General features: G+C 43.0%; 2 protein-coding genes across 6 annotated transcripts in view; one reads left to right on the forward strand and one right to left on the reverse strand.

The window, feature by feature from the left end:
* Positions 1 to 137: 137 nt before the first annotated feature.
* Positions 138 to 1935, forward strand: CEBPD (CCAAT enhancer binding protein delta). The gene has a single exon (XM_081013848.1). The coding sequence runs from the start codon at positions 401 to 403 to the stop codon at positions 1361 to 1363; it is 963 nt and encodes a 320-aa protein (XP_080869974.1). The 5' UTR covers positions 138 to 400; the 3' UTR covers positions 1364 to 1935.
* A 1783-nt stretch (positions 1936 to 3718) lies between these two features.
* The window catches only part of SPIDR (scaffold protein involved in DNA repair), a 167148-nt gene continuing 143789 nt past the window's right edge, over positions 3719 to 27077 (reverse strand). For 3 of the 5 annotated variants that reach the window (XM_081013837.1, XM_081013834.1, XM_081013836.1), the window contains 8 exons: positions 26513 to 26662; positions 26353 to 26412; positions 17221 to 17419; positions 15320 to 15472; positions 9014 to 9107; positions 6898 to 7012; positions 5493 to 5546; positions 3719 to 4773 (listed from right to left, as the gene is read on the reverse strand). In XM_081013837.1, coding sequence (XP_080869963.1) covers positions 4642 to 4773; positions 5493 to 5546; positions 6898 to 7012; positions 9014 to 9107; positions 15320 to 15472; positions 17221 to 17419; positions 26353 to 26412; positions 26513 to 26662 — 957 coding nt within the window. In that variant the 3' untranslated portion in view covers positions 3719 to 4641. Of the gene's footprint in view, positions 4774 to 5492; positions 5547 to 6897; positions 7013 to 9013; positions 9108 to 15319; positions 15473 to 17220; positions 17420 to 26352; positions 26413 to 26512; positions 26663 to 27077 lie in introns of those variants that run through there. The other 2 variants (XM_081013835.1, XR_013988681.1) reach the window with 2 other exon arrangements.

Consider the following 27077-nt stretch of genomic DNA (forward strand, 5'->3'; position numbering starts at 1 on the left):
CTTGGCAGCGAGGCCCGAGAGCGCGCGGGGCTCTCCCCGCCCTCCCTTCCCGCCCCGCGGGGCTTCTCCAGCAACACCCTCCCGCAGTCACAAGGGCCAGGAGGTGGGGCCCGAGGTTCCTCTATAAAGGGCCGAGGCGGCACCTCGCTGCCAGGTTCACCCTGCCCCACACGCACACGTGCAGCTCCGGACAGGAGGCGAAGTCCGGCGTGAAGCAGCGTCCCAAAGAGGAGCCGACGGGCGGGGGAGGCCGAAAGCAAGGGGCCTGACTCGGAGGCAAAGTCCACGCCCGGCCAGGTGCGCCGCCGCTCACACACGCGCGCGCCGCCTCCACCTGCGAGCGGGGAGAAAACGGGCTCTCCGCCCGCTGCTCACTCACCTCGCGGCCCCCGGGCCCTCCATGAGCGCCGCCACCCTGGACTGCCTGGACTCGCTGTCGTGCTACAGGAGCTGGTCCTCCCTGGAGCCCGCCAATTTCTACGACGCCAAGGCGGGCGGCGCGCTGAGTCCTTCGTGCAAAGCGGGCGGCATGAGCGCCAGCGCCGAGGAGGTCTCGTCAGCAGCGCCCGGCGGCGGCGGCGGAGGCAGCCGCGACCTGGCCGAGCTGAGCGCCGCCGCGCCGGCCATGTACGAGGACGAGAGCGCCATCGACTTTAGCTCCTACATCGACTCGATGGCGGCCGTGCCCAACTTGGAGCTGTGCAACGACGAGCTGTTCGCCGACCTCTTCAACAGCAACCACAAGGGCAGCGAGCGCGGAGGAAGCAGCGGCGCCTACGGGGACTACCTGCCGCCGCCTCCTCCTCCTCCGGCTCAGCACGCGCCCGCGGGCGGCGCCTTGGCCAGCCTGCTGCACGCCAGCGTCCCGCCGGGCCCGCTGCGCGGCGCCGTCAAGCAGGAGCCCGACTGGGGCGACGAGGCGTCGGGCTCGGGCTCGCTGCTGCCCTCTCAGATCGCCACCTGCGCCCAGACCATCGTCAACCTGAGCGGGCAGCCCACGCCGCCCACCTCCCCGGAGCCTCCGGGCAGCGCCTCGCCGTCCAGCTACAGCAGCCGCTCGTCCGGGTCGTCGTCGTCGGGCGGCGGCAAAGAGCGCGCCGCCAAGAAGTGCGTGGACAGGTTCAGCCCGGAGTACCGTCAGCGGCGGGAGCGCAACAACATCGCCGTGCGCAAGAGCCGCGACAAGGCCAAGCGCCGCAACCAGGAGATGCAGCAGAAGGTGGTGGAGCTGTCGGCCGAGAACGAGCGGCTGCACAAGAAGTGCGAGCAGCTCACCAGGGACCTCACCAGCCTCAGGCACTTCTTCAAGCAGCTGCCCAGCAACCCTTTCCTGCAGGCGGCCGCGGCCACGGACTGCCGGTAACCGGCTGCAGAGGGAGCCGCCCCCCGGGCTGGCTCTGCCACAGACTTTGAACTTCTTCAGAATACCTCAGAGCGAGCCGCACAGGACTGCAGCGGGGGCTGCGCGGGAGGGAGGGGCGGGGGGCTGCGGGGAGGAGAGGCCTGCGGCGGCGCCCCGGACTGGGCCAAAGGGCGCCTTTCCCCTCTCCGGACTTCTTCCCTGCTGAGGAAGAAGCAGCCTAAGCTAGAAGGCCGGAAAGAAACGCCTCGTGAAAATGTGTTGCCTTTCACGTTTCTTTCTTCGAATATGGGCTAAGCTTGGGTCTTTTAACCACAAAACTTGCCAAAAAAAGGGTGAAAGAAAAAGCTAAATGTCTCCTTTTATCTTCCTAAATTATTTTTGTAATGATAGTTTTCGTTTTTCTACATCTATCTTATACGGATGCAGCTACGGTACTTTGTAAGAAGCACATGATTTGCAAATACTTTTTATTGTAAACAGCAAGAGGGGGGAAACAGACTGAGCATGCTCAAAACTTTTATATAAATTTTTACAGCATTTCTAAAAATAAAAAAAAAAACTTTTGAATTTTACTTTTGACTTTGTATTTATTATGCTGGGGGCAGCTGCTGAGGGGATGCAGCAAGAAATAGTGCTCCATGCAAGAGTTAAGTGTGCGGTTTCTTGACTTTAAGCATGTAAAAAAAGGCACCATGATTAATGCTGTGTTAAATGACATTTAAATGCCAGTTTTACGGTGGACAGATGCTAATAAAACGGGAGTTAAAGGGAAGGTATCCATATTGTACTCTGCTCTTTAATTGCAAAAACACACTAGCTGCAGATTTCTGCAGTCGGGGTGGGAGGTTAACCCTGCATAAGAACCAACTGTATGCTCCTAACCCAGGGTTTCCCAAACTTGGGTCTCCAGCTGTTTTTGGACTACAGTTCCCATCATCCCTGACCATTGACTCTGCTAGCTAGGAATGCTGGGAGTTGCAGTCCAAAAACAGCTGGAGACCCAAGTTTGGGAAATCCTGCCCTAACCTCCAAGAGAGAAGCTGAACTTTAAGCACACGCTCAGTGCAACTGCACACACACATATATTTGGGGGGAATACATAAAGGGTTGTAGCCAATCAAGTTTTACTCAGATTACACCTCTTTAAATTAATGCACCTAAATTGTTTCTGTTCATTAATTTTTGTTTGGTCTACCATGAGCAAGACTAGCATTGGATCCACATGTTAGTTTTCGAACAGATACATGTACACCATGTTTCCTGAAAATGCCATCTTTACATCAGAGGGCAGCATTGCAAAGTGGTAAAATCTCAGTGCAAACAGAAGGTGGTTTGGTTAGGAGATTGAATAGCTAGCAGAAGTAATTTTAAGCAGTGATTGTAATGACGCTTGTGAAGGCAAATGAAGCCACAGAAAGATTGAACCTGTAAACAAGAACACAAATATGAGTAGGGTTAGTAGGACTTTTCCAGCTCTAAACATAACCTTGGCTTGGTTTCAAAATCTTGAACTTTCATTACCTCTTAACACAAATCGTTGGGGGGAGGGGAGGAAAGGGGGTTTGGCCTTATTGTTGTTGCTACAGGGCCATGCTACTGGGTTACTTCAAATGTTGACAGCATTCCGGCACACAAAACACTTTTAGGAACTGCTGTACAATCTGCATCCAAATAGTCATACACAATGACCACATGCATGTATTTCGTTCCGTGTGTGTGTGTGTTGGGAAGTCATAGTGATGGCTTCCAAGTGCACAGCAAGGCGCATAGCTGTAGCTTCATCACAAGAGGGTAGCATTTAAAACATTTACATCCAACCTTTCTGTCCATCAAGGAAACCCCCCTTTCCACTGCTAAAAACAATAAAAACGTGAGCCACTTTCTTTTTGTTGCCCATAGAAAATATGCCTAGATTTCATACTGCTTCTTGGCTAAAAGCCCCAAATAAGGCAGAACTATTACTCATTTTAGAATTACAAATAGGTAGGCACAAACTTGAAGTCTCTAGGCACTGTTCTGAAAATTTTGGAATCTGATAATTCACAAACAAACAAACCTGAAGTATGCATGCTTAGGATTCAAGATCCCAATATATTATCTCTATCTCTCTCCACCTCCAATACAGAAATTCAACACCTGAGTATGCGAATGTATGCAGGGAGTTCCCTGTTCTCTGCAAAAGCAGTTCATACACGTACAAGACTTTGTATCACAACTATCACAAGAAAGTCTAGCTGTTCCCAGGATTTCACCTGATATTTGTAGGATTGTGGTATTATTAACATATATTATTATCACCAGCACCTGCCCTTTACCTAGGTTGGGTTAAAACATTTCAAGTCCAATTAAAAACAGTTTAAAGCAAACTTATTTTATTTTGTTTGGTGCAAAAAATTATTATGATTCCTTAGAGAAATAAGTGTGTAGATAAAATGACAATATGTTTAAAATCACAATATATCTGATATGGTTAGAAACTATTCTGAAGCCACTGTTCTTTAGTTTTTATGAACTATTATAGCCCATTTATGTGAATTTGTTTTAAAGATACAGCAGTTCAGTATTTATATTTAGATGATGGTTAATGCTGCACACATGCCCCCGACACCCTTCATCAGCAGGAAAAAAAGACTTCTTTAACTCTTTGTAATATTTAATCAATTTTTGTAACAAATATAAATTAGCATTACTCCATGTAATATTAGACACACAGTTTCAATGCATACCATTCAGGAAAGCTTCATTAGAACATATGTTACTGGAGTAACAGCCACAGTTTATGTTAAAACGTATAGATAAATTATTTTAAAATACCTCTTCAAACATGCATAATTGATTTTTACATCTACTGGGGGAGGTGGGGAGGATAGCTTGGGAAACCCGTTACAAAAAATACCTTACAGATAGATCAAGACAATTGTTACAAAAATACATTTCGCTTCAGTGCTCCAAAAATTACTTATGGATTACCAGAAAAACATACACAGTAGAAAAAGTCCCATCACAGTTAAGCATTTGCAAGTTCCACTGGTTTCAATGGCAGATGTAGAAGCACATCCATTTACCTTCTCTCATGAAAATCAATGGAAGCTGAACATGCTTAATATTGCCTGGCACATGCCCAATGTCCACGTTCAAAAAAATAGCAGTTTCTTTTCAGAGTAATCTCTTTTTAAAATGCAGTATTTATCATGTCTGCATTACACATTATATACAAGAATAGTCCATAAATAACTATATTACAAAGTTCATAGACAGAGTAGCAGACGGTATTTCCTTTAGTTTCTTCCTGCATCTGGGAGAACAATTTCTTCCAATCCAACATAGCTAGTTGGGTGGCTGGTTACAGACTGAACATAACAATATAAAAACCCCACCTCTTTTCCCAGCACACTCTTCACTTCATAACTCTGTAATGATAAAGCACATTCATTAAAACAAACAATCTTGTACATTTTGTCCCAGTCACCAAACAGCTGAAATTATACCCAGTGCAAGGTGATATCCAAAGTAAAATTTCTTGTTTTTCCTTGCTCAAAAAGAAAAGTAGCATGCATACACCTCATTTCTGCAACTGCAAGTAGTTTTCAACTGCTTTTATGATCATGTTTTAATTGTTGTAACTAGCCTTGGTCAAGTGTGAAGGGCAGGTGGGAGTTATTATTATTGTCATTATTATTATTACATTCCTAATAAGTTTGAAAAACAATCACTTTGATAAACAAATGTGAATTAAAATGTGATAAATACAGTATCACAAAAATTGCTTAATCAGGTTTGCTAATCATATATACACTTCCCTGGGAGTAAGTCCCACTGAATGCAATGGGACTTAATTCTGAGTAGACATGTACAGAATTGTTCTGTCTGTGTTCAAATTAAGTGAAAACCAAACTGCCTCTAGGGAACATTCCAAGCATCCAAGAGAAAGGATCTTTAGACCAAAAGGTGAATCAATTAATATTTGCGTTTTCTACAGAGACAATTGTTTTTATTGATACTTCAGTAAACTTAAACCATTATCAATTGCCCATGTCCATTGCGCCTTCATGTGACTCAGCCCACCTTTTTACAGCTAGAATGATGACATTTCAATTTCTTTAATCAATGTGTTTTTAAGTATACATACCCCATTTTCAGAGGGGGAGGACTCCAGGAGTGAAGAAATTGTATTTTGCAGCAGCTAATATAACACATGGAGATAAAGAAAAGAATCATGTTTAAATTTTATTTGGCTACATAAAACAACAACAGTATTTAGTAAAAGTTAAAATTGTATGCCTATAATGATCTGTCCTCTTGATTATGATAAAGCCAAACAGAAATCAACTTATGTCCCTTAAGGTCTAAGTTCCCAACAAGTTGTTGTATGCTACATAACATGATCATGATCCCAGTAAAACCCCTCAAAGAAATTTCCCCACATTTAAGACCTTAGAAATTATTGCAGAAATATTATTTTAGAAAAGAGTTGCACCGTGGATTTATAATTCAACAGGACATAGCTGACAGACTGAAAACTTTGTTAAATCTTGAAATTCAATAGGTGGCCTTGGGGAAGCAGCTCTATCTCATCTTAGCCTCCTAAACAGCCTTGTGAAGTCAGAGTGAAAGATAAAGACACATTGTAGCCTGCCCTGAGTCATCATGATACAAATGAATAATAACATTGGAGCAGAGCTTTAAATTCTTGTCCCTTCTCCCATTGGGCAAGGGTGGCTAATGTGTGAGGCTCCAGATGTTGGAACACAACTTCCATTAACCCTGACCATTGGCCCATGCTGGCCAGGAGTTGGAGACAAACAACATGTGGTGGGTTGAAGGTTATCAAACCTTGCCATAGAAATATTACTAGTCCTTGGTCCATATATACTTGGAAGTATTTCTCTAGAAATTGGAACTAACAAAGGAGCATCTGTTCCATTTGTTTCTGAAGGCCCTGTAGTCCAAATTCTAAGGCAGATCACTCCACATGGCAATCCACCCCTAACTCTTTACAGATCAACCAAGTTCATCTACATTATAAATGTCCCATAAAAAAGGGTTCTGAGCATTGCAATTAAAGAATATCTTTCTTCAGGTAAGGTTGTTCATTCCAGAAATTGGCACACGTCTCAGAACAATCCTATTTCTCTGTAACATATGAACTGGTAGAGTTTGTGCGTGTCCCCAGCCAGTGCTTGGATGCAGTCATGGGTCAGATGACAGCTCATCAACTGCAACTCAGTCCTGTCGAGACAGAGACCCTGTGGATAGGTGGTACCCAGGAACTGGGCTGCACTCCCTCTGAAAGAGCAGGTACATACAGTAGTTTGGGAGTGCTCCTAGATCCATCATTGTGAAGACAGATCAAGGTGACCTCAGTGGCTTCTTCGAGTGCCCATTACCAACTTGGTTTGATGTGTCAAATTTTACTAAATGTCATATTGTTATTACTTTTATGTTAAACAGCTTATATATTTTTTATTATATTAAGCTGTATTTTTTAAAGGACATAAACAAGTCTTATAACCTGTATTTTGTTCTTCTCATACCTTTACTTTTACTATGCACAGTGGTCTGGACTGGCAGTGCAGAAAGACTTCCAGGTGCATCTTGAGAAGTGGTGAAGTTATGGCATCACAACATTGGTTGCAGTAGAGCAAGCCTCTGAAATACAGGGAAAGGTCCATGTTATATGTGCATCCAGCACCTCATTTTTCTTTATTCCTTTGACAGTTTGAAGGTGACCAAAATCAGTCTTCTTGATGTGAATTTTGAAGAAGAAGAAGAAGAAGAAGAAGAAGAAGAAGAAGAAGAAGAAGAAGAAGAAGAAGGGGAGTTTGGATTTGATATCCCGCTTTATCACTACCCAAAGGAGTCTCAAAGCGGCTAACATTCTCCTTTCCCTTCCTCCCCCACAACAAACACTCTGTGAGGTGAATGGGGCTGAGAGACTTCAGAGAAGTGTGACTGGCCCAAGGTCACCCAGCAGCTGCATGTGGAGGAGCGGGGAAGCGAACCCGGTTCACCAGATTACGAGTCCATCGCTCTTAACCACTACACCACACACATCATTTGCTAGGAGAACTAAAAGCTATCTTTCCCCCTTTCCCCCATGTTCTCTTCATAATGGTAATGCCAGGGAAGAAGGAATCTGAAAGGAAGAACAGGGGTAAGAAGGGAGCTTAACCTTTCCATACTCACCAATTACTCCCCCATGCTTCCCCCCAGCAAGGCTTGAAGACCAAAATTAACCCAGTTTAAGGAAAAACTAATTAGGAAGGCACATGCATGTGAGAGAAGCAGCAGAGTTAAGTACCCCTCAATCCTACCCTGCTATTTTATTCCAATATTCCAGCAGTAATGTCCTTAGGAAATTTTGTTCAGGGGTTATTTGTTTTTATATCTTTTTTTTTTTAACGTGCTCTTTTGCCAAAAAAGCTCCCAGAGTGGCTTACATAAGATTACTAAAAACAAGCTGTTCCCTGCCCACAGGCTTACAATCTAAAAGACACGTGAGGGGGGAAGGGGGGGGAGAGGGGAGGATGAAGAAGAAAGAGGCAAACAACGCAGGCACCAATTCTTCAGGTAACGTTATATCCAGCTGAAACGGAAACAACTCCAAAAGGAGAAACTCAGTGGACCTGGTCTCTCAGCAGAGCTGATGGAGGAGCCATACTTTCCATGCCTCCTTATGCTACAGCCTGATGGAATGCATTGTGAACGAGGAGGAGATTATGAGAAATCCATCCTGTGTTGTTTGTTCCCACCAATATTCATAGAGATACAGGTTTTGTTCTTAGTTACAGCAACGATTGACAGATCCATTCCCTCTGGTTCTGTCTAACCCTATAAAATGGCATCCGGTGGCACTGAATTACAAATGTTATGTGCTGCATGCACAAAATAGTACTTTTTGTCTCTCCCAACTATACTGCCAATCAATTTTATTGGATGGCGAAGAGAACAAAATGTCTTAGGAGATAAAATATTTCCTTTTTACTTTCTTCGTGCTATTCAGTTTTATAAACCGACACAGCTCCAAGTGGGCCCAGTCAGTGTCCATATGCAGAGGGTTTAATAGAGCCATGCTTTGCCCCCTTCACATTCCCCATCCATTCCTCTCTTCCTGAGGTCCAGAGCTTGTGTTATTTGATCAAGCAGAGGGAAGGAGATGGACAGAAATTATAGGAGACATACACATAATTCCCATTCTCTGTAACGTCCAGTTGTGCTGCTTGAATGTGCATTGGGAAGGAGGAAAGAAAGCTTAGTGGGAAGTCCTCTATATCTGGGCACACTGCCTATTTGGGGAAGACTCATATCCAAGTATTCTGATGCTTCTTTGAGAAACAATTGGCTGGGTAATTATATTAAAAAAAACCCAGAGGGGTGTAACATTAAAATATGAGATATATCTCTGTACCACAACTCTTAATCCACTAGATGAAATTAAATAGAAACACCTTTGTAACATCTTGATCAAAATTTGGTAAGGCCACAAATTGCCCAACACTACATTAAGGGAACTTTTCTCTTATCCCTTTACTTCTAAATTTCCTTAAAGCTTTTGGCAATGCACTCTGCCAAAAGGCTGAGACTCCAAATATACAGTGCCCAATAGGACTGCCCTTATCTGTATGTCAGTTGGCACAAGCTTGTTCTTACCTGTCTTGTGGACGCTGCTCTACTTTCCCATTGCCACATCTGTTACACGCAGGCCATGAGAAAGCAGTTCTTTCATTAACACCAGCAACAGTGCCTGGAAAAAAGAAAGGAAATGTTTCTAAAGGCTTAATAGCCATTGACACAAACATCAGAGGTGACCAAAGCTCTTGGCTTGTTATAGGATGGCTCCTTTTTCTCTGCCAAAATAAAGCATTTTTTTCATAAAGCGGGGGCAGGGGGGATTTCAGGTATATGACAACCTGTTTCATTTTGAAAATATCTTTAGATTAGCTTCACAACATCTAGAAACCATTCTTCTAATGCCATTTATTTAAAAGACCCATCAAAGGCAATTCACATGTTTTCATACACAACACAACTTGGGGATGCACTACCAGAAGATGTAGCGATGGCCACCAACCTGGGCAGCTTTAAAAGGGGAGTAGGCAAATTTATGGAGAATAAAGCTTCCATTGGCTACGATTCATTATGGCTGTGTACTACTTCCAGTATCAGAGACAACATTGTTACAGAGGTTGTGTGCCACTCCTATCCCTGTTGAGTGGTAGAGGGAATCCAGGGAATTTCCAGGTGCTCACCCAGGGTCTGTGTTCCTCTTAGAATCAAGATGAGGCAGAGACTGTCATAGCTTTAAGAAAGATGATTTATTCACATATTTAACACTTGAGTTTGGCTGGAGGGAGTCCTGCTCTTACTGCACGGTCATCTCAAGAGGGGCTTGTTCCCCACGGCAGTGCAGCACTGGAGTCCAACGCATTGCTCCCAGCTAGCCTGACAGAATGATTCTGTTTTTGTTCTTCCTTCTTGTTCCCAGAACACCTTGCTAAATACACTCTTTTCCTGTCACCTCACACACACATCTTGGCAACCTCTGTCTGCCCAGGCCCAAGGATTCCTCTCTCCAATATGGGCCATCACCACCTTTTGTCATGTTAACATCTCGATCCCAGGCAAGGATTGGAAAGGAAGTTTAGCCTGTATTTTCCATTGGGCTGGAATCTTTCCTTCATTGCTCCAAATATTAGCTAAATCCTGACATTCATTAATTTCTACTATAAACTAATAGAATCTAGTACTCCAAATCTGCAACAGTATGTTTCTGAATACTAGTAACGATAGACAACTGTTGTGTTTTTGCCTGCTTGCGGGCTTCTCATAAGCGTTAGGCTGGCCACTGTGAGAACAGTATGCTAGAATAGATGGGCCTTTGGCCTGCTTCAGCAGGGCTCTTATTATGTTCTCACCCGACAGCTTTTAAAAATTCTTTCACTATTCTACATTAGAGAGCAAATGTTCTTAGTCACAATGGTTTCAATCCTATATCTGGAAAATGCCAGAGGGAGGGGTGTGGAATATCAACAGATAAGATAGCTTTCTTAAAACATTTACAATGGTCTAAAACCGGGACTTACTTTTTATTTATATCCACATAATTGGAAACTGAAACCGCTAAAAAACCCTGACATACGTGACTAGAAACATTAGGGAACCGAAGGTCAGAGAGATATTCTGGATCGCGAAGCATTGTTGCCAAGTATTATAAAGCAAATAAATGGGGCATTTTATGGGAAGGCTAGTAAAAAGATTTAGAACAATGGCGTTTTGTTGATCCAAGCAGTAAACATTAAGGATGTAGCACTGTTTGTGAGCAAAACATACAAATGGATAATCTTGGGACACCTGCAAGTAAAGGGATTACAGTTGCCAAGCCTACAGTGTTTATGTCAAAGGCCAATCACCTAGTAATCCTTGTTATGTTGAGTAAGAGGCACTTAATTCTATGGTAAACTAAAATGTTGGAGAATCAAAACTGGCAATGTCATGTACCGTATTTTTCGGACCATAGGACGCACTTTTTCCCCTCCAAAAATGAAGGGGAAATGTGTGTGCGTCCTATGGAGCGAATGCAGACTCCTCGGCTTCAGCGATAGCAATGCGAAGCCTCCGAAGCCTGCGCTCCGGAGGCTTCGCGTTGCTTCCGCTGAAGCCAGGAGAGTCTGCTCTTTGAGGCTGGCGGTGGGGGAAAGCAGCGCTTCCCCCATCGCCAGCCCCAGAGGATGGGGGGCAGCGAGAAGGCGCGCGACGCCTTGCCGCTACCCTCCAACCCGGCTTCGAGGCTGGCGGTGGGGAAAGCAGCGCTTCCCCCATCGCCAGCCCCAGAGGATGGGGGGCAGCGGGAAGGGGCGCGACGCCTTGCCGCTACCCTCCAACCCGGCTTCGAGGCTGGCGGTGGGGAAAGCAGCGCTTCCCCCATCGCCAGCCCCAGAGGATGGGGGGCAGCGGGAAGGCGCGCGACGCCTTGCCGCTACCCTCCAACCCGGCTTCGAGGCTGGCGGTGGGGAAAGCAGCGCTTCCCCCATCGCCAGCCCCAGAGGATGGGGGGCAGCGGGAAGGCGCGCGACGCCTTGCCGCTACCCTCCAACCCGGCTTCGAGGCTGGCGGTGGGGAAAGCAGCGCTTCCCCCATCGCCAGCCCCAGAGGATGGGGGGCAGCGGGAAGGCGCGCGACGCCTTGCCGCTACCCTCCAACCCGGCTTCGAGGCTGGCGGTGGGGAAAGCAGCACTTCCCCCATCGCCAGCCCCAGAGGATGGGGGGCAGCGGGAAGGCGCGCGACGCCCTCCTGCTACTCTCCAACCCTCCTTTGGGCTTTTGCGGGAGATGGGGGAATTCCCCCACCTCCCGCAAAAGCAGGCAAAAGCCGCGCGCTCTTTAAAGGGGCTCCGCGGCTTTTCTAGGAGGTGGGGGAATTCCCCCACCTCCTAGAAAAGCCCGCAGGAGCCGCACACCCTTTAAAGAGCAAGCGGCTCTTGGGGGCTTTTCCCCAAGGAGGGAGAAGGGACTGACTGGCCGAGTCAGTCCCTTCTCCCTCCTTTGGGCTTTTGCGGGAGATGGGGGAATTCCCCCACCTCGCGCAAAAGCAGGCAAAAGCCGCGCGCTCTTTAAAGGGGCTCCGCGGCTTTTCTAGGAGGTGGGGGAATTCCCCCACCTCCTAGAAAAGCCCGCAGGAGCCGCACACCCTTTAAAGAGCAAGCGGCTCTTGGGGGCTTTTCCCCAAGGAGGGAGAAGGGACTGACTGGCCGAGTCAGTCCCTTCTCCCTCCTTTGGGCTTTTGCGGGAGATGGGGGAATTCCCCCACCTCGCGCAAAAGCAGGCAAAAGCCGCGCGCTCTTTAAAGGGGCTCCGCGGCTTTTCTAGGAGGTGGGGGAATTCCCCCACCTCCTAGAAAAGCCCGCAGGAGCCGCACACCCTTTAAAGAGCAAGCGGCTCTTGAGGGCTTTTCCCCAAGGAGGGAGAAGGGACTGACTGGCCGAGTCAGTCCCTTCTCCCTCCTTTGGGCTTTTGCGGGAGATGGGGGAATTCCCCCACCTCCCGCAAAAGCCCGCAAAAGCCTCGTGCTCTTTAAAGGGGCTCCGCGGCTTCTGCTGGCTTTTCTACGAGGGGGGGAATTCCCCCACCTCCTAGAAAAGCCTGCAGGAGCCGCACACCCTTTAAAGAGCGCGCCGCTCTTGGGGGCTTTTCCCCGAGGAGGGAGAAGGGACTGACTGGCCGTTTCAGTCCCTTCTCCCTCCTGGTCGAAAACCCGCAGGAGTCGCGCGGGGCTCCTGTGGGCTTTTGCGGGAGGTGGGGGAATTCCGCCACCTCCCGCAAAAGCAGGGAGAAGGTCTTGGAGTAGCGGACAGGCTGCGTGCAGCCTGTCCGCTGCTCCCAGAGCTGCGGGGGGGGGAAATAATATTTTTTTCCCTTGATTTCCCCCCCTGAAAACTAGGTGCGTCCTATGGGCCGGTGCGTCCTATAGTCCGAAAAATACGGTATACTGGAGTAGCAAGGCTGGAACACTTTATTTAAAGTGAAAAAAAGGAAAGCATCCATGTAAGACTTTTTGTTGCTTCATATCCAATCTTAGGAGTTTCCGAAACATTTTAGGATTGACAGCTATTTCCAACTGTATGTAAAAAAAAGTAGTAATTCTCAAGGAAAGACTGAACCACAGTGAGAAGCATCAATAGATTAAGTGCAGCAGACTGACTGGTCACATTTGCATCTCACTTTCCCTCTAGGGAACTCAAGCTGGTAAATACTGGTTTTCCCAAACTTATCCTTGCATTGATCCTGTCAAATAAGTATTACCTCTGAGATGACATTAAGAGATAACACAATTATGTTTGGTGACATAATGAGGTCACCAAACGCCACTCCCTAATTAAGCTGAACTCCTGAGCACGGATTTGAATTCCGACCCAAGCCAAGCACTCTAGCTGCTCTGTCACACTGGCGACTAAGCCAATGTTTAAATTAGGTAATACAGGCAGTAAGTTTGAAATAGGGTGCAAAGCTACCTAAACAAGTGAATCAATTATCATTATTCAGAAATATGAGGAGCAGAGGCCACCGTTTCAAACACACATTAGTATTAAGTGAATGTAATAAAACATTCTGAAATGGGAGCTTTTGCTGTACAGAAGAGGAAAAAATATCAACTGAAAGCAAGTGCCATACCGTAACTGCAGCCATTTGCTGTAGCTTTACTTATATACAACCAGCTAGGTGATGCTGCAGAGGATTGTACTCAAAAGTGACGTAGCTCCCAAACAGACATTCAGTGATTAACAATTGTTGATGTTATAGGCCTCCTTTCATGGGCATCACCAATGTATTGGGGGGGGGGGGGCAGAACCAACATGATTGGTCAGTTAAGTATTTATATTGTTTTACTTGATTTACTTGATTGTTTTACTGTATTTGTCCTGTACTGTATATGGGGCAGGCCTACTCACCTGATCTGAAATGGCAGCAGGAGAAAAGGCTTTTGTGACTCTCTGCCCATTTTAGGCCTATACCTGGTGGAAGAGCCTAGCAGGAGCCACTATCTATTCCCTATTTGACCCAAATGTTCCAGAGCTTAAGGGTGAGCAGCAACAGCGTCACTACTTGCTGGTTCCCTCTGTAAACTTCCTTCATGTTGAAGGGATGCAAGGAGGGGAAAACATAATTATTCCTCCTCTACTGCGCTGCTCTGTCTAAGGATTTAGCAGTGAAAGATGGGTTTGAAATGAAAGAAGAAAGGCAAAGGAGAGAAATATATTATTTTCCCCTCCCTCTGCTCTTCCCATACCTGTTAAGAGATGGGGAAGAATGTGGGAAAGGAAATTCTTCCATCTCTGCCCTGTCCCCTTGAACACATGGGGGAAGAGGAGCATTCACCACTGCACTGTGACTCTGCTTGCAAGTAGTGATTAACGTCTACTATGTGGCATAGCTCCCTGAAGCTTTTATCCTTGTGAGTAGATCGCCAAATGGAGAAGAGAGCAATGTTCCTGGTAAAGTTTGTCCAGACATCACTAGGAACATTGCAGGGAAACATGTGTTTCTTTAGTAAAGTACTCAACCTTTTGCAAAAGGAATTGGAAAGAGAGATCTAAATGAGGGACTCCACCAGCTGTTCCCAGGACTTAGCCCGAGAAAAATAGCTGGCACACATGTGCCCTTAGAAGATGCAACTGGAAAAATGCCTACATCTGTAGGGAACAAACATATTAAATAACTGAGGGAATGCCTGCCACCTTCACAACCTGCGATATCACACAGGGGCTGCACTTCTGTAAAGGTGGGCAATGTTGATGCCTTTGGGTGGTTCAATCCCTATTGCTGACTTGAGATCAAATTCTGTTAAAAATTGCCATTGATTAGTAGAATACAGGTAAGGGCTAGGGTTATGAACAAAGTAGCTGATATGCTAAGTGTTACAGGGGAAAACAAATTAGAAATAGTAATGGAGCAAACATTCTACAAAGTACAAGTACCCATCTATAAATTGACCTTCATTTTAAGAAGTACTGCAAAAGTTTATATAAACCCAGTTCATATAAACCTGGACTTAGATCTATATAAATGTAATATCTGCTAATAATGCCACATAAAGCTACAGTGAGGTATCTTTCAATTTATCCCAATAGCATACACCATTTTTCATTTCTGTTTTATTATTCCATACACCACCTAAAAAGTACTAGTGAGTTGTAGTGCTAGAAAGTTGGACAAGGACTGAGGGGGGACCCAGTTTAAAATCTCAACAAAGCTATGAAGTGATGCTGGGCAATCCTGGGCCTATCACATACACTCCCACCTAACATGCATCACGGGGTTGCTGGAAATTTAAGATGGGGAGAAGCCATGCAAACTGCCCTAAGCTTTTTGGAGGAAGGGCAAGATAAAACACAATGAAATTAAGGTTTCCAGTACGCAAGAAAGACTGATCAACTTTTGCTTTGGGAAAAGCTTACTAACCTCTTACAGTACAAATGGAATTGACTTGGGTTGCAGAATCCAGCTCATCTAGTTTGACAGGACCAGTCAGTTCAGTGATGTCAGCACCAACAGCCTTATACAAAGGGGGCCTTTGTAACAAGAGAACGGTACGTTCAATGCAAATAATCCTACCTGCCAACAAAGACATTTTGATATGTTACAGTAACAAGGAAAAAGGTGACCATGTTAATTGTCTGGGCCAATAAAGACAACATTCCCAGCCAGTCTTTCACAGAGCTTGATTTGGTCCACTTTACTCACAAACTCTGAAATGAAGCACATGCTATGCTCTTGCTAAAGCAGCTTCCAGTCCAAACTATCTTATGTGTCAATTATTTAAAGGGGAGAAAATCTAACTGGCTTGATATTGCTTGTGGGATCTCTCTCTCTCTCTCTCTCTCTCTCTCTCTCTCTCTCTCTCTCTCTCGGTGCCAAGCTGTTCTGAGGCTAGACATGTTGCACTTTGCTCCCAAAAGCAGGAGGGCCAAACCTTTGCTCAGCAGTGTCACATGGATGATTCAATGGGTCTGGATGCATGGAAGGAGTCTTTTGTAAGTAGGTCAGTGGCTCAAACGCAACAGAGGTTCACAATGACCAAAGGTCATAATCATCTAATGAAAAACTTACCCTAAGCATGAGCACAATCCAATTCTATTTTTTTCCAGCACAACCACTGATACTATGTTAGCAATTCTAGGTGGGAACAAAGGGACAGTGGTCATTATTGGACACTGTATTAAGAGGACGGCAGGAGGGACCACAGTAGTGGTTAGACGGGTGGACTAGGACCTGGGAGATCAGGGTTCAAATCCCCACTTGGCCACAAAGTTGGCTGGGTGACCTTGGGCCAGTCACTGCCTCTCGTCCTAACTTTCTTCACAGTGTTGTTGTGGGGATTAAATGGGGAGGGGGAGAACCAGGTATACCACTTTAGGCTGCTTGAATGAAAGGTGGGATATAACAAAAATGAAATCAACATTATGTGTGCAGCAACGTAAGTAGTTATCAAAGTAGACAGGAGATCTCACACCAGTGCATCTTTCTTTCAACTGCCTTCTCAATAACTGCACTAATGTGGTGTGCAAGACACAACTCTCACTTTGGCAAAAGTATCTTGATTACATATACATAAATGTATCCCAACAACAACTTGCTATGTACAACAATGCTACCTGAAGAGGCTAAAGCAGAGGCAAGAATGAGAAACAGGAGTACTCCACGGATTCTATTGATATACCAATTCCACTGAGCGAATCCCTCCCTCCTTCACATGCCAGCATCCATTCCATCAGGATGTGGCAGAGGGAGAGAGAAAGGAATCAAGACCACTCCACTGAATCTGCTGTGAGACCAGTTTTGTTTTTTCCCCCATTCCAGCTGGTCATTATAACTACTGTATTCTGCTGTTTTGTGAACTTGTGCCCAAGTTCACTTATTTTGTCTCTTTCCTTCTCATCCCTTTTTCCTTTTGCGCTGCATCTTTTAAGGCCAAATTACACACTAGGTTTAAGGCGCAGCATGCAGCTACATTGCTGGTTTTTCTTTCAGGAATTACTGGTGCAGTGGGGTGATTGTTTTTGGGATTGTTAAAAAAGAGCGAGAAAAGCATTTTAGCAATAATTAAAAAACAACATAAAAATGGCATCCAAGAATTACCGTGAATGGCTACAAATGGCCCCATTCACAGCATCGTGCCATGCTCACTGGTGTGGACAGATCATATTTATTTATTAAATTTGTATACCACTCTTGTGGGAAGTCAATTGCAGACAGCAGTAGGAGCCACCCTAGAGACTCATTAGGCTGTAATCTGCAATGGCACAAGGAAGCTTATGAATTTTATTTAAGATTTATCTGTCTCCACTTGTGCTGGAGCTTACCATTTCCACATAGAGCATCTCTGAAGAAAACTGCACATGGGGATGTGCTCTTCAGTGCCTCCATTACTTCTACACTGATCACACATGATGAAGCAATAGAAACTGGCAGAGTTTTTGGAGTTCCAGCCCCACTTTGCAGGGAGAAAGTAGTCACAAACAGCCAAAATTGCCTTTGGCTTGAAGGAGTGCTGCCTGTTACCTAGAAAGAAAGAAAGAAAAAGAATAAGTAATTCATTAAAATTTAACAAAGCATTACTTTTTCTCTCCAGGATTAGATCAAAACTATTAATCAGTTCAGTGGGTATAATCCACAGTTTAGCAGGTAGCATTTAAACCTTTAATTCTGAAGGCTGAATTTTATAATACTTAACGTGATATAGATCTTGGTTCTATGTTTTGCTGTGTCACAATAGTACAGCAAAGGACTGAGTATAAGACTCACAGTATGTCTGTAATTCTCTATTATGAAAACCAATTTTTTTAAATTTTATTTTTAAGACTCAAAGTATCACTGTATGCATAGGGACAGCATCAATTATCACCACTACTACCTTCAGCCTGCAGGAAAGTCCTTATGTGGCATTACTATACAGTGGTACCTCGGGTTAAGTACTTAATTCGTTCCGGAGGTCTGTTCTTAACCTGAAACTGTTAATAATAATAATAATAATAATAATAATAATAATAATAATAATTTATTATTTATACCCCGCCCATCTGGCTGGGCTTCCCCGGCCACTCTGGGCGGCTTCCAAAAGAATATTAAAATACTATAATACATCAAACATTAAAAGCTTCCCGAAACAGGGCTGCCTTCAGATGTCTTCTAAAAGCCTGGTAGTTGTTGTTCTCTTTGACATCTGGTGGAAGGGTGTTCCACAGGGAAGGCGCCACTACCGAGAAGGCCCTCTGCCTGGTTCCCTGTAACTTGGCTTCTCGCAGTGAGGGAACCGCCAGAAGGCCCTCGGTGCTGGACCTCAGTGTCCGGGTAGAACGATGGGGGTGGAGACGCTCCTTCAGATATACTGGACCAAGGCCGTTTAGGGCTTTAAAGGTCAGGTTCTGATTTGAAAGAGAGGTAGAGCTGGGTATCATCCGCATACTGATGAACACCCAGCCCAAATCCCCTGATGATCTCTCCCAGCGGCTTCATGTAGATGTTGAAAAGCATGGGGGAGAGGACAGAACCCTGTTCTTAACCTGAAGCACCACTTTAGCTAATGGGGCCTCCCGCTGCTGCTGCGCCGCCGGAGCACGATTTCTGTTCTCATCCTGAAGCAAAGTTCTTAACCTGAAGCACTATTTCTGGGTTAGCAGAGTCTGTAACCTGAAGCATATGTAACCTGAAGCGTATGTAACCCGAGGTACCACTGTAAGTAGCCAGAGGTGCCACTGTACTAACAAAAGGACTGCATTTGCTTTCACACCCGAAGCTATTATACAACCTTGAACCAGCAAATGATTGCAATAAACTGTAGTTGTTTGAAGTCCTATGGACAGTGCTAGATTTACGTATAAGCTAAACAAGCTATAGCTTAGGGCCCCACTCTCTTGGGGGCCCCAAAAAAATTTAAAGGAAAAAAACAACTGAATGTACATTTCCAAAATATAAGATAAAAAACAAATAAAATAAAACCTACATACAGCAACAGTGTTTTGTGTTGTGTAGGCTCCTATGATGTAAGTAATGGGCCCCGCCTGCTATATAAAGGGCCCCATTACCTTCAGTAGCTTAGGGCCTCATCAAACCTAAATCTGGCCCTGCCTATGGAACACAACTGCATGAATCTTGCCTTGCCACAGATTGCTGCTTAACTGTTGTAGCATAAATCTTAGCAGTTAAACTGGCAGATGGAAGGATAAACATTTTCCTTTTCCAGAGGGGTAGCCTGCAACTTGAAACCAGTGAATTACAATCCATGAAGAAGTTCAGTGCCGTCACTTATAGAATGAATTGGGACAAATGGTTTTTCTTTTTAGAAAAGCACGCTACATGTATTGATTGGCTTTGGAATTTCAGGATGTCAATGTTATCAATGTGCATGACCACTGTTAACATAATTATCACCAACTGTATTTTCCTGCTTTTCATTATCTTTTGACCTCATTGTCTACAATTTCCCCCTGCACAGCATACCTAAAACTCAAGGCAAAACTTCTGTTAAAGTGGGCTGTATCCCATAAAAGCTTACATAATAATACATTTGTTATTCTTGAGGGTGCCACAATGGTCCACACAGTGTGAAATCGCTTCAAGATGCTTCTTAGGAAGCAGCTCCTAAATGAAATAAGTAAATGTTTCCTTGTAATGTTTTCCTTGCCTGCACTAGGGTTTGCAAACGTATTACCTGAACATTTCTTTACTAATCAACTAAAAAAAGCACTTCTTATTCATGATGTCAGATTATGACTTTGACCTAGTTCATTTAAAGAAATCAACAAATTTACATTTTTTCCCTCTGAATAAGAAAAACACCAGAAGCATTATTATTAAGCTGCGTAATATGCTCCACTCCCTTGGTAAAAACTGCAGTTGGTATGAACCTAGAATCTTTCCTCTTGGATAAATGTCAACATTTTTCAAGGATGCATTTAAACCAGATGATTCATGAAAGATAATGGGAGAAACAAATACATCTACCCAAACAACATAAATGTCCTGCTCAGAACAGAGGGGAAAACAAGCTAAAGGTAAAGGATACAAAAACAAATGAACTCATAGTAAAAGTGCCTACCTTTTGGGTTGACACTGGAAGTAGTTCCAGCTCAAAATTAGGACATTTAATTATTTTACTGGAAAAATATATAGCTAATGCAATTTGATTAAATTTGTCTGTAGTTTTTATAACTTTTTCATGTTTATCACTAAACTGCCTAGGGGCTGAATCCAATCATGGAAGGAAGGCTCCTATCTCTAGCAGTTGCTTCCATGAATAGAAGGCGTGGGGAGAAGATTTTCACTGATTCTCTCTTCCTTTTGTAGTTCCCCAAATCCCCCCACCCCACCCACTAAAAAAAATAACCTAATCTGCTCCAGAGGTTTGAAAGCCCTTTGGAGCAGTGTTAGAAGTTGTATAGGGGGATTCAGGAGAAAGGGGGAATCAGTGAACTTTGCCTTTCCCCACTTCTGTTGAGAGAAACCTCCACTAGAACAAAAAGCCTTCTGGGAGGAGTCACATAACCCCAAATGTCTTCACTGTTTCTGCAAAATGGCGTCTTGAAAGCATCTACATAATACTACCGAAAGTGTTTACGTAATGTTACAGACTGAAAATATCAATGCAGTTACTGATTTATTTATTTTAACCCAAAATATAAATGAACACTTGATGAGCTCTTTGGTCCTATGCCATCAGTGCTAATGGCAAAAACAGTCATACTATTCCCTGAATTTATACCCTATATTTCCTATAAGGAAAACATGGTTCTCCAGCTCCTCCATTCTCCATGGGACAGGTTAGGCTGAGAGACAGGCTACCCAATGAGCTTCATGATTGAGTGGGGATTTGAACCCGGGCCTCCACAATACTAGTCTGATACTATTCACAGAAACCTTATAGCTGCCTTTGGGCTCCTTTAGGACCCAAGTAGTTTACTAGAAATATGGTGTATGTATATATTAATAAGCAAAGGTTATTGAAGTGAGTATGCTTAGGTAAAAGCATACAATGTTGTTTTATTTTTCTCTCTCATTTGCAGCTTGTTACAATGAAGTATTTGTACTTTTAAAGAATAAAACTGTATTGTCTGGGAAACAACAAACAGATTTGCAGCAGTCTAAAAGGCTAAAAAAATATTGTGGCAAATGCTTTGGTGGCCAGAATAAGTTGATTAGTCTTTAAAGTGACACAAGAATATCATTTTGCCTCCTTTTTGTTGATATTCCTACCCTTCTGGAAGTTGTAGAGTTAAGGTTTCATTCGGATGTCACCACTTATATAAATATTTATTTTTTTAAAAAAACCATATACCCATCTAATGATTTATTTAATAGCTGCATAGCAGAGAGGTTGAAAAATATGAGTGACAAAATATTTGGCTAAAGATATGGCAATTTATTAAATTCAGTTTTGCTATTGTTCTTAAAAAAACAAAACTTTTATATTTCATACCCAGAACTTACTTTCCATAACTACAGATTTTAAAAGTTAATTGAAAGACTCAGGGTTTTTTTTGTTTTTTAAAAAAAGAATCACATGGAGAAACATTAGAAATCTGAAACTCTAACCTTTAGATTCTGACCATTGGGACAGTCAGCCAAAAATAAATAACAATAAATCATTTTAATACCATCATCTTTCTGTTTCTGTGTCAATTTGTTCTGAACAGAAAGGACAAAACAGCAGCAGGATTGAGTTATGCGACAGTACAGCTCCCCCAAGCACAGATGGAATATATTTCCTTATTTTCCTTTTGTACCATAATACTTATTTTGAATAGTAATAATAAAAATGGCCATGTTTCCATTTCTCACTTCACATTAAGTGAAGTCCTGGAGAGTTCTAGTTCAAAGAGCTATACTGAATAATACTGGTGATTAAAAAATAAATAAAAATCTTATCATTGTTAAGCACAAAACTTATTTTATAAATAAAATGCATAAAATCATACAGGGGTTTCTCTCTCTTTCTCTGTGTGTGTTCTGAAAAAGTTAGTCAACAAGAGAAAACCAAACTAAGCCAAGGTCTTCACCTTCATATTTTATGATACACTAGACTTGTGCGAAGGACAAATCTTTACTGGCAAAGACTGAAGCAGTAAACAAGTTTCTTTACAGAAAAAGAGTAAAAGACACTTAAAAAGGAAAAAAAAAGAAACAGGAAAATGGATCAATCTTTCCATAACTTACATTCATATCCTTGTTTCCCTGACCTCCTCATACTTCCCTTTTTTGTATTCCAGTTCAATTAGTTAAGTCAGCAATTTCTTTCCCTCTTTGTTTTCTCATAATTCTTTAACTTAATATACTATAACTTTAAATTTTCATCTGTTATCAGTCCTTTTTTACCTACACCTTTATAACATTACTGCTTAAACCACCTAGCTTCATTCTAACATTCATTAATTTTACAATATTTCTGTAAATAGTCTTTAAATTTCTTCCAATCTTCTTCCACCGACTCTTCTCCCTGGTCTCGGATTCTGCCAGTCATTTCCGCCAATTCCATGTAGTCCATCACCTTCATCTGCCATTCTTCCAGAGTGGGTAGGTCTTCTGTCTTCCAATATTTTGCAATAAGTATTCTTGCTGCTGTTGTGGCATACATAAAGAAAGTTCTGTCCTTCTTTGGCACCATTTGGCCGACCATGCCCAGGAGAAAGGCCTCTGGTTTCTTCAGAAAGGTATATTTAAATACCCTTTTCATTTCATTATAAATCATCTCCCAGAAAGCCTTAATCCTTGGGCACGTCCACCAAAGGTGAAAGAATGTACCTTCGGTTTCTTTACATTTCCAACATTTATTATCGGGCAAATGATAGATTTTTGCAAGCTTGACTGGTGTCATGTACCACCTGTATATCATTTTCATAATATTCTCTCTTAAGGCATTACATGCCGTAGACTTCATACCTGTGGTCCATAACTGTTCCCAGTCAGCCATCATTATGTTATGTCCAACATCTTGTGCCCATTTAATCATAGCAGATTTCACCGTTTCATCCTGAGTATTCCATTTCAACAGCAAGTTATACAGCAAGTTCTTGAAAACTGTTTTGGGTTCTAACAGTTCTGTTTCCAATTTTGATTTTTCCACCTGGAAGCCAATTTTCTTGTCCAAATTATATGCCTCCATTATCTGATAATAATGAACCCAGTCTCGCACTTTGTTTTTTAATTTCTCAAAATTCTGTAATTTCAGTCTATCTCCATCTTGTTCCAAAATTTCCCAATATTTTGGCCATTTGGCCTCCATATTGAGCTTTTTCAGAGCTTTCGCTTCCATCGGTGACAGCCACCTTGGGGTTTTATTTTCCAATAAGTCCTTATATCTTATCCAAACATTAAACAATGCTTTCCTGACAATATGGTTTTTAAATGCTTTATGTGCTTTGACCTTATCATACCACAGATATGCATGCCATCCAAATACATTGTCAAAACCTTCTAGATCCAAAATGTCAGTGTTTTCAAGAAGCAGTCATTCTTTCAACCAGCAAAAGGCTGCTGATTCATAGTAAAGTTTAAAGTCTGGCAGGGCAAATCCACCTCTTTCCTTTGCATCTGTTAATATTTTAAATTTTATTCTAGGCTTCTTGCCCTGCCAGACAAATCTAGAAATATCTTTCTGCCACCTCTCGAAACAATCCATTTTGTCCACAATTTGCAATGTTTGAAACAAAAACAACATTCTAGGCAATACATTCATTTTTATCGCAGCAATACGACCCAGCAGTGAAAGCTTCAAATTTGACCAAATTTCTAAATCTTTTTTCACTTCAGCCCAGCATTTTTCATAGTTGTCTTTAAATAAATTCCCATTTTTGCTGTCATGTTAATCCCCAGGTATTTGAAGCAGTAAACAAGTTTCAGCCATGGCATTTTGTTTCCAAAGTGTTTACAAAAGGTAAGTTCCTTTTTTATCTTCACAGCTGCAAAATCAAACTCTTTTGGTTCTTTCAAATCATTCTTGAAGATTTAAACACTGGATTGTGGCTATAAAACACTATATCTAGAATTATCACTTATTAAAGACATCTGAGGTGAATTACTTGAGTAGCTATGATATCTTTTCAACATATCTGCCCAGGGATAAGGAAGCATCCAGTAAACACTGAGCTGAAATTAGAAGTAGAAACCAATTTAAACAGAGCTTGCTGGTGTCTTGAGTCTCTGGATGTTAACTCCCTCCAAATGTGAGGCCCATGTATCCAGAAGGCATACAAATTTATGTGACAGCAAAGCAGAACCAGCTTGAAGCAATGTTGGGGCATGCGACTTGCCAACAATTAATTTGTTGTGTAACACACAACAAGTTTTTGTTTGTTTTGTTTGTTTTTTTAAATAATTTTCTATTATAAAAAAGACCAATTCAATCTTTGGAGTTAGCCCTTCAACAACATATAATGGCTTTAGGACAATTAATCATGCATCGCTTAAGTTAAAAGAAAGGGACTCAGCCTAAGTTTGGCTATCTTTTTGAAGTGGACTATTTCTAATCATTTACCTGAACTTTCTAGAGTTACATCCAAAATGACAAGTTTCAGATTTTGTTCATGTTTAACTGGATTTTAATTTAATGGGCCACTTTACATATATTTTTATGCATTGTTAGCTACCCAATAAGAGACATCAAATATGTTTTGCTAGCATTGAAGAACTACATTCATTGGCAGGGTTGCTTTGTACTGCAGCTACAAAACCTCCCACCCACCCCCACCCCCCAGCAAGTGCCCACTATCTAATATAGAAATGTTAAGTGAGGGGAAAACACCAGGACTTGTAGAAGGACTATTGCAGGAGAGAAAAACAACAACACGCCTGGATTGTTAAGAGACAGAGGGAGGGGCAGGTGAAATATGGCTCAGTCATATGCAGTTTTTGTAATGCAATTTTTAGGTGTAGGAACTTTAGTCATGGCTCCTATAATTATATAACAGTGCTTGTTTTGTTCCCCAAATATAAATCTGATGTCAGATTTATGCATCTCAGGGTGGTTTCTGGTTACGGCAATAGCAAATGCCCCAATTCATACCATAGTAAAAATTTCTCTCCAATCTGCCAATCTTTTTGTAATTGGCCAATTTGCAATGCTATATCCTCAACTGTCCAAATCACAGATCAACAACCCCTGGCCTGCATGCACTCCTCAAGTGCATGCTGGGGCTGTTGGGAAAAGTGCCTTAACCTCCCACCTGCAGAACTCCTCATCCACCCTTTGCCGATGCTTCCCCAATCTTTTTCAATACAAGTTAGGGTCCCTGCAGGTACACCCACCTTCCATCTATTTTTTAATCCCTACAATCTGTTTATATACTATTAGCTGAATTGCAAATGCTTTGGTAAACTTCTTTCTTTATATCAGGAGCACGATACTGTGGCCCTCCTGATATTGCTGGACTACAGCTTCCATCCTCCCTGACCTTGCTGACTAGGGCAGAAAGCGGCTGGAATCTAATTAACAGCTGAAGCGGCAAAGGTTAATACAGTGGTACCTTGTCAAACTTAACCCATTCCAGGAGTCCGTTCGACTCCCGGAACTATTTGAAAACCAAGGCGCGGCTTCCGATTGGCTGCAGGAGCTTCCTGCACTCAAGCGAAAGCCGTGTCGAACGTTTGGCTTCCGAAAAATGTTCGTAAAGCGGAACACTTACTTCTGGGTTAGTGGCGTTCAGGAGGCAAGCCAAGCTACCACTGTATAAGAATGTAAGAAGGGCCTGTTGGAAGAGGCCAAAAGTCCACCTGCTCCAGTACTCTGTTCTGTGGTTAACCAGATGTCCATGGGTTTCCCATTTCTGCTCTATAGACAGCCGGCAGCCAGGCCAAATCCCGTGAGGCAGAATCACATCACAGGTAATCAGGGACAGCCAATGTGGTGCCTCCAGATGTTGCTGAACTGCAACACTCAGCATCTCTTACGCTGGGTGGTACTGAGAGGAGCTGTAGAAACCTGTTATTCTGATTGTTATCGAATGGCATCAGGTACCTGTTGCTTGCTTTAAACAGTGCAAATGTATGTGCTCTCAAAGAATTTGTATAAATTCTGTCTCCTTTCCACTAACTGGAAACAGTATCCTCCTGCTCAAGGTTGGGAAATGATATCCAAAAAAGACTAAAAAGAGAGAGAGAGGAGCCATCTACATATACAGTGGTACCTCGGGTTACAGATGCTTCAGGTTACAGACTCCGCTAACCCAGAAATAGTACCTCGGGTTAAGAACTTTGCTTCAGGATGAGAACAGAAATTGTGCTCCAGCAGCGCAGCGGCAGCAGGAGGCCCCATTAGCTAAAGTTGCACCTCAGGTTAAGAACAGTTTCAGGTTAAGAATAGACCTCTAGAACAAATTAAGTTCTTAACCTGAGGTACCACTGTATATATTGTTTGGACCAGCTATGTTTAAACAGAAATGTTTTGTTAGTTTGCAAAGACACAGACCTCTAAAACCAACTCACCAGCCCACTCAAAGAATTACCTGCAGTCTTCGATGTACAACATGTGCCCAAAAGCTGCAACACTGATGTGAGCCAACCACCTGAAATGCAATTAAAATGTAAGCAAAATGCATAATTTCAAACATGTTAATATGCTAATAAATACGCCACTTGTAAAACCTGTGATGACAACAAGAATACCTGAAGAATTTCCTCGAGATTGTGCACGGCTGGGGGAAAATACAAATCTGAAATTTGTTCTTCGCTGTCATCTGTATCAATTTGTCTTTGGTCCAGTTGAGCAGCAATAATGTAACAGAAACTAGGAGCAGGCAGGTTAGCAGTAATCTGCTGAAAATTAAGCAATCAAAATAGGCAGGGTCATAAAATGTGAATGTTCTATATCAAATTTATTTAGTTGGTGGAGTAAAGTAGTGAAAATAATTGGGAATGGCACATTTGATTTAGGGAAACTTTTTCTTAAGGCATGGTTAATCGTACCTTGTCCTCCAAATGTCAGAAAGCTGACCCTTTTGGCATAATCTGGAACAATATATCATTTATACATTCCTGAGTGGCTACACCCATGAATCTATGTCACAAGAAAACATAGCTAAGCACAATCAACAATCAAAAAATCTTTTTTTTGTCATGGTAGTCATGGATGAAACAGATTCCATTATTTTCATGCCTTTCGATGATTTCTATGACATTTGAGAATTTTAGCACGTGGGTGAATTTGACAATAAACAGATGAAGTCGCATC

Source organism: Podarcis pityusensis (genome assembly GCF_964106645.2).
Source record: "Podarcis pityusensis genome assembly, chromosome: 7".
Lineage (NCBI taxonomy): Eukaryota > Metazoa > Chordata > Lepidosauria > Squamata > Lacertidae > Podarcis > Podarcis pityusensis.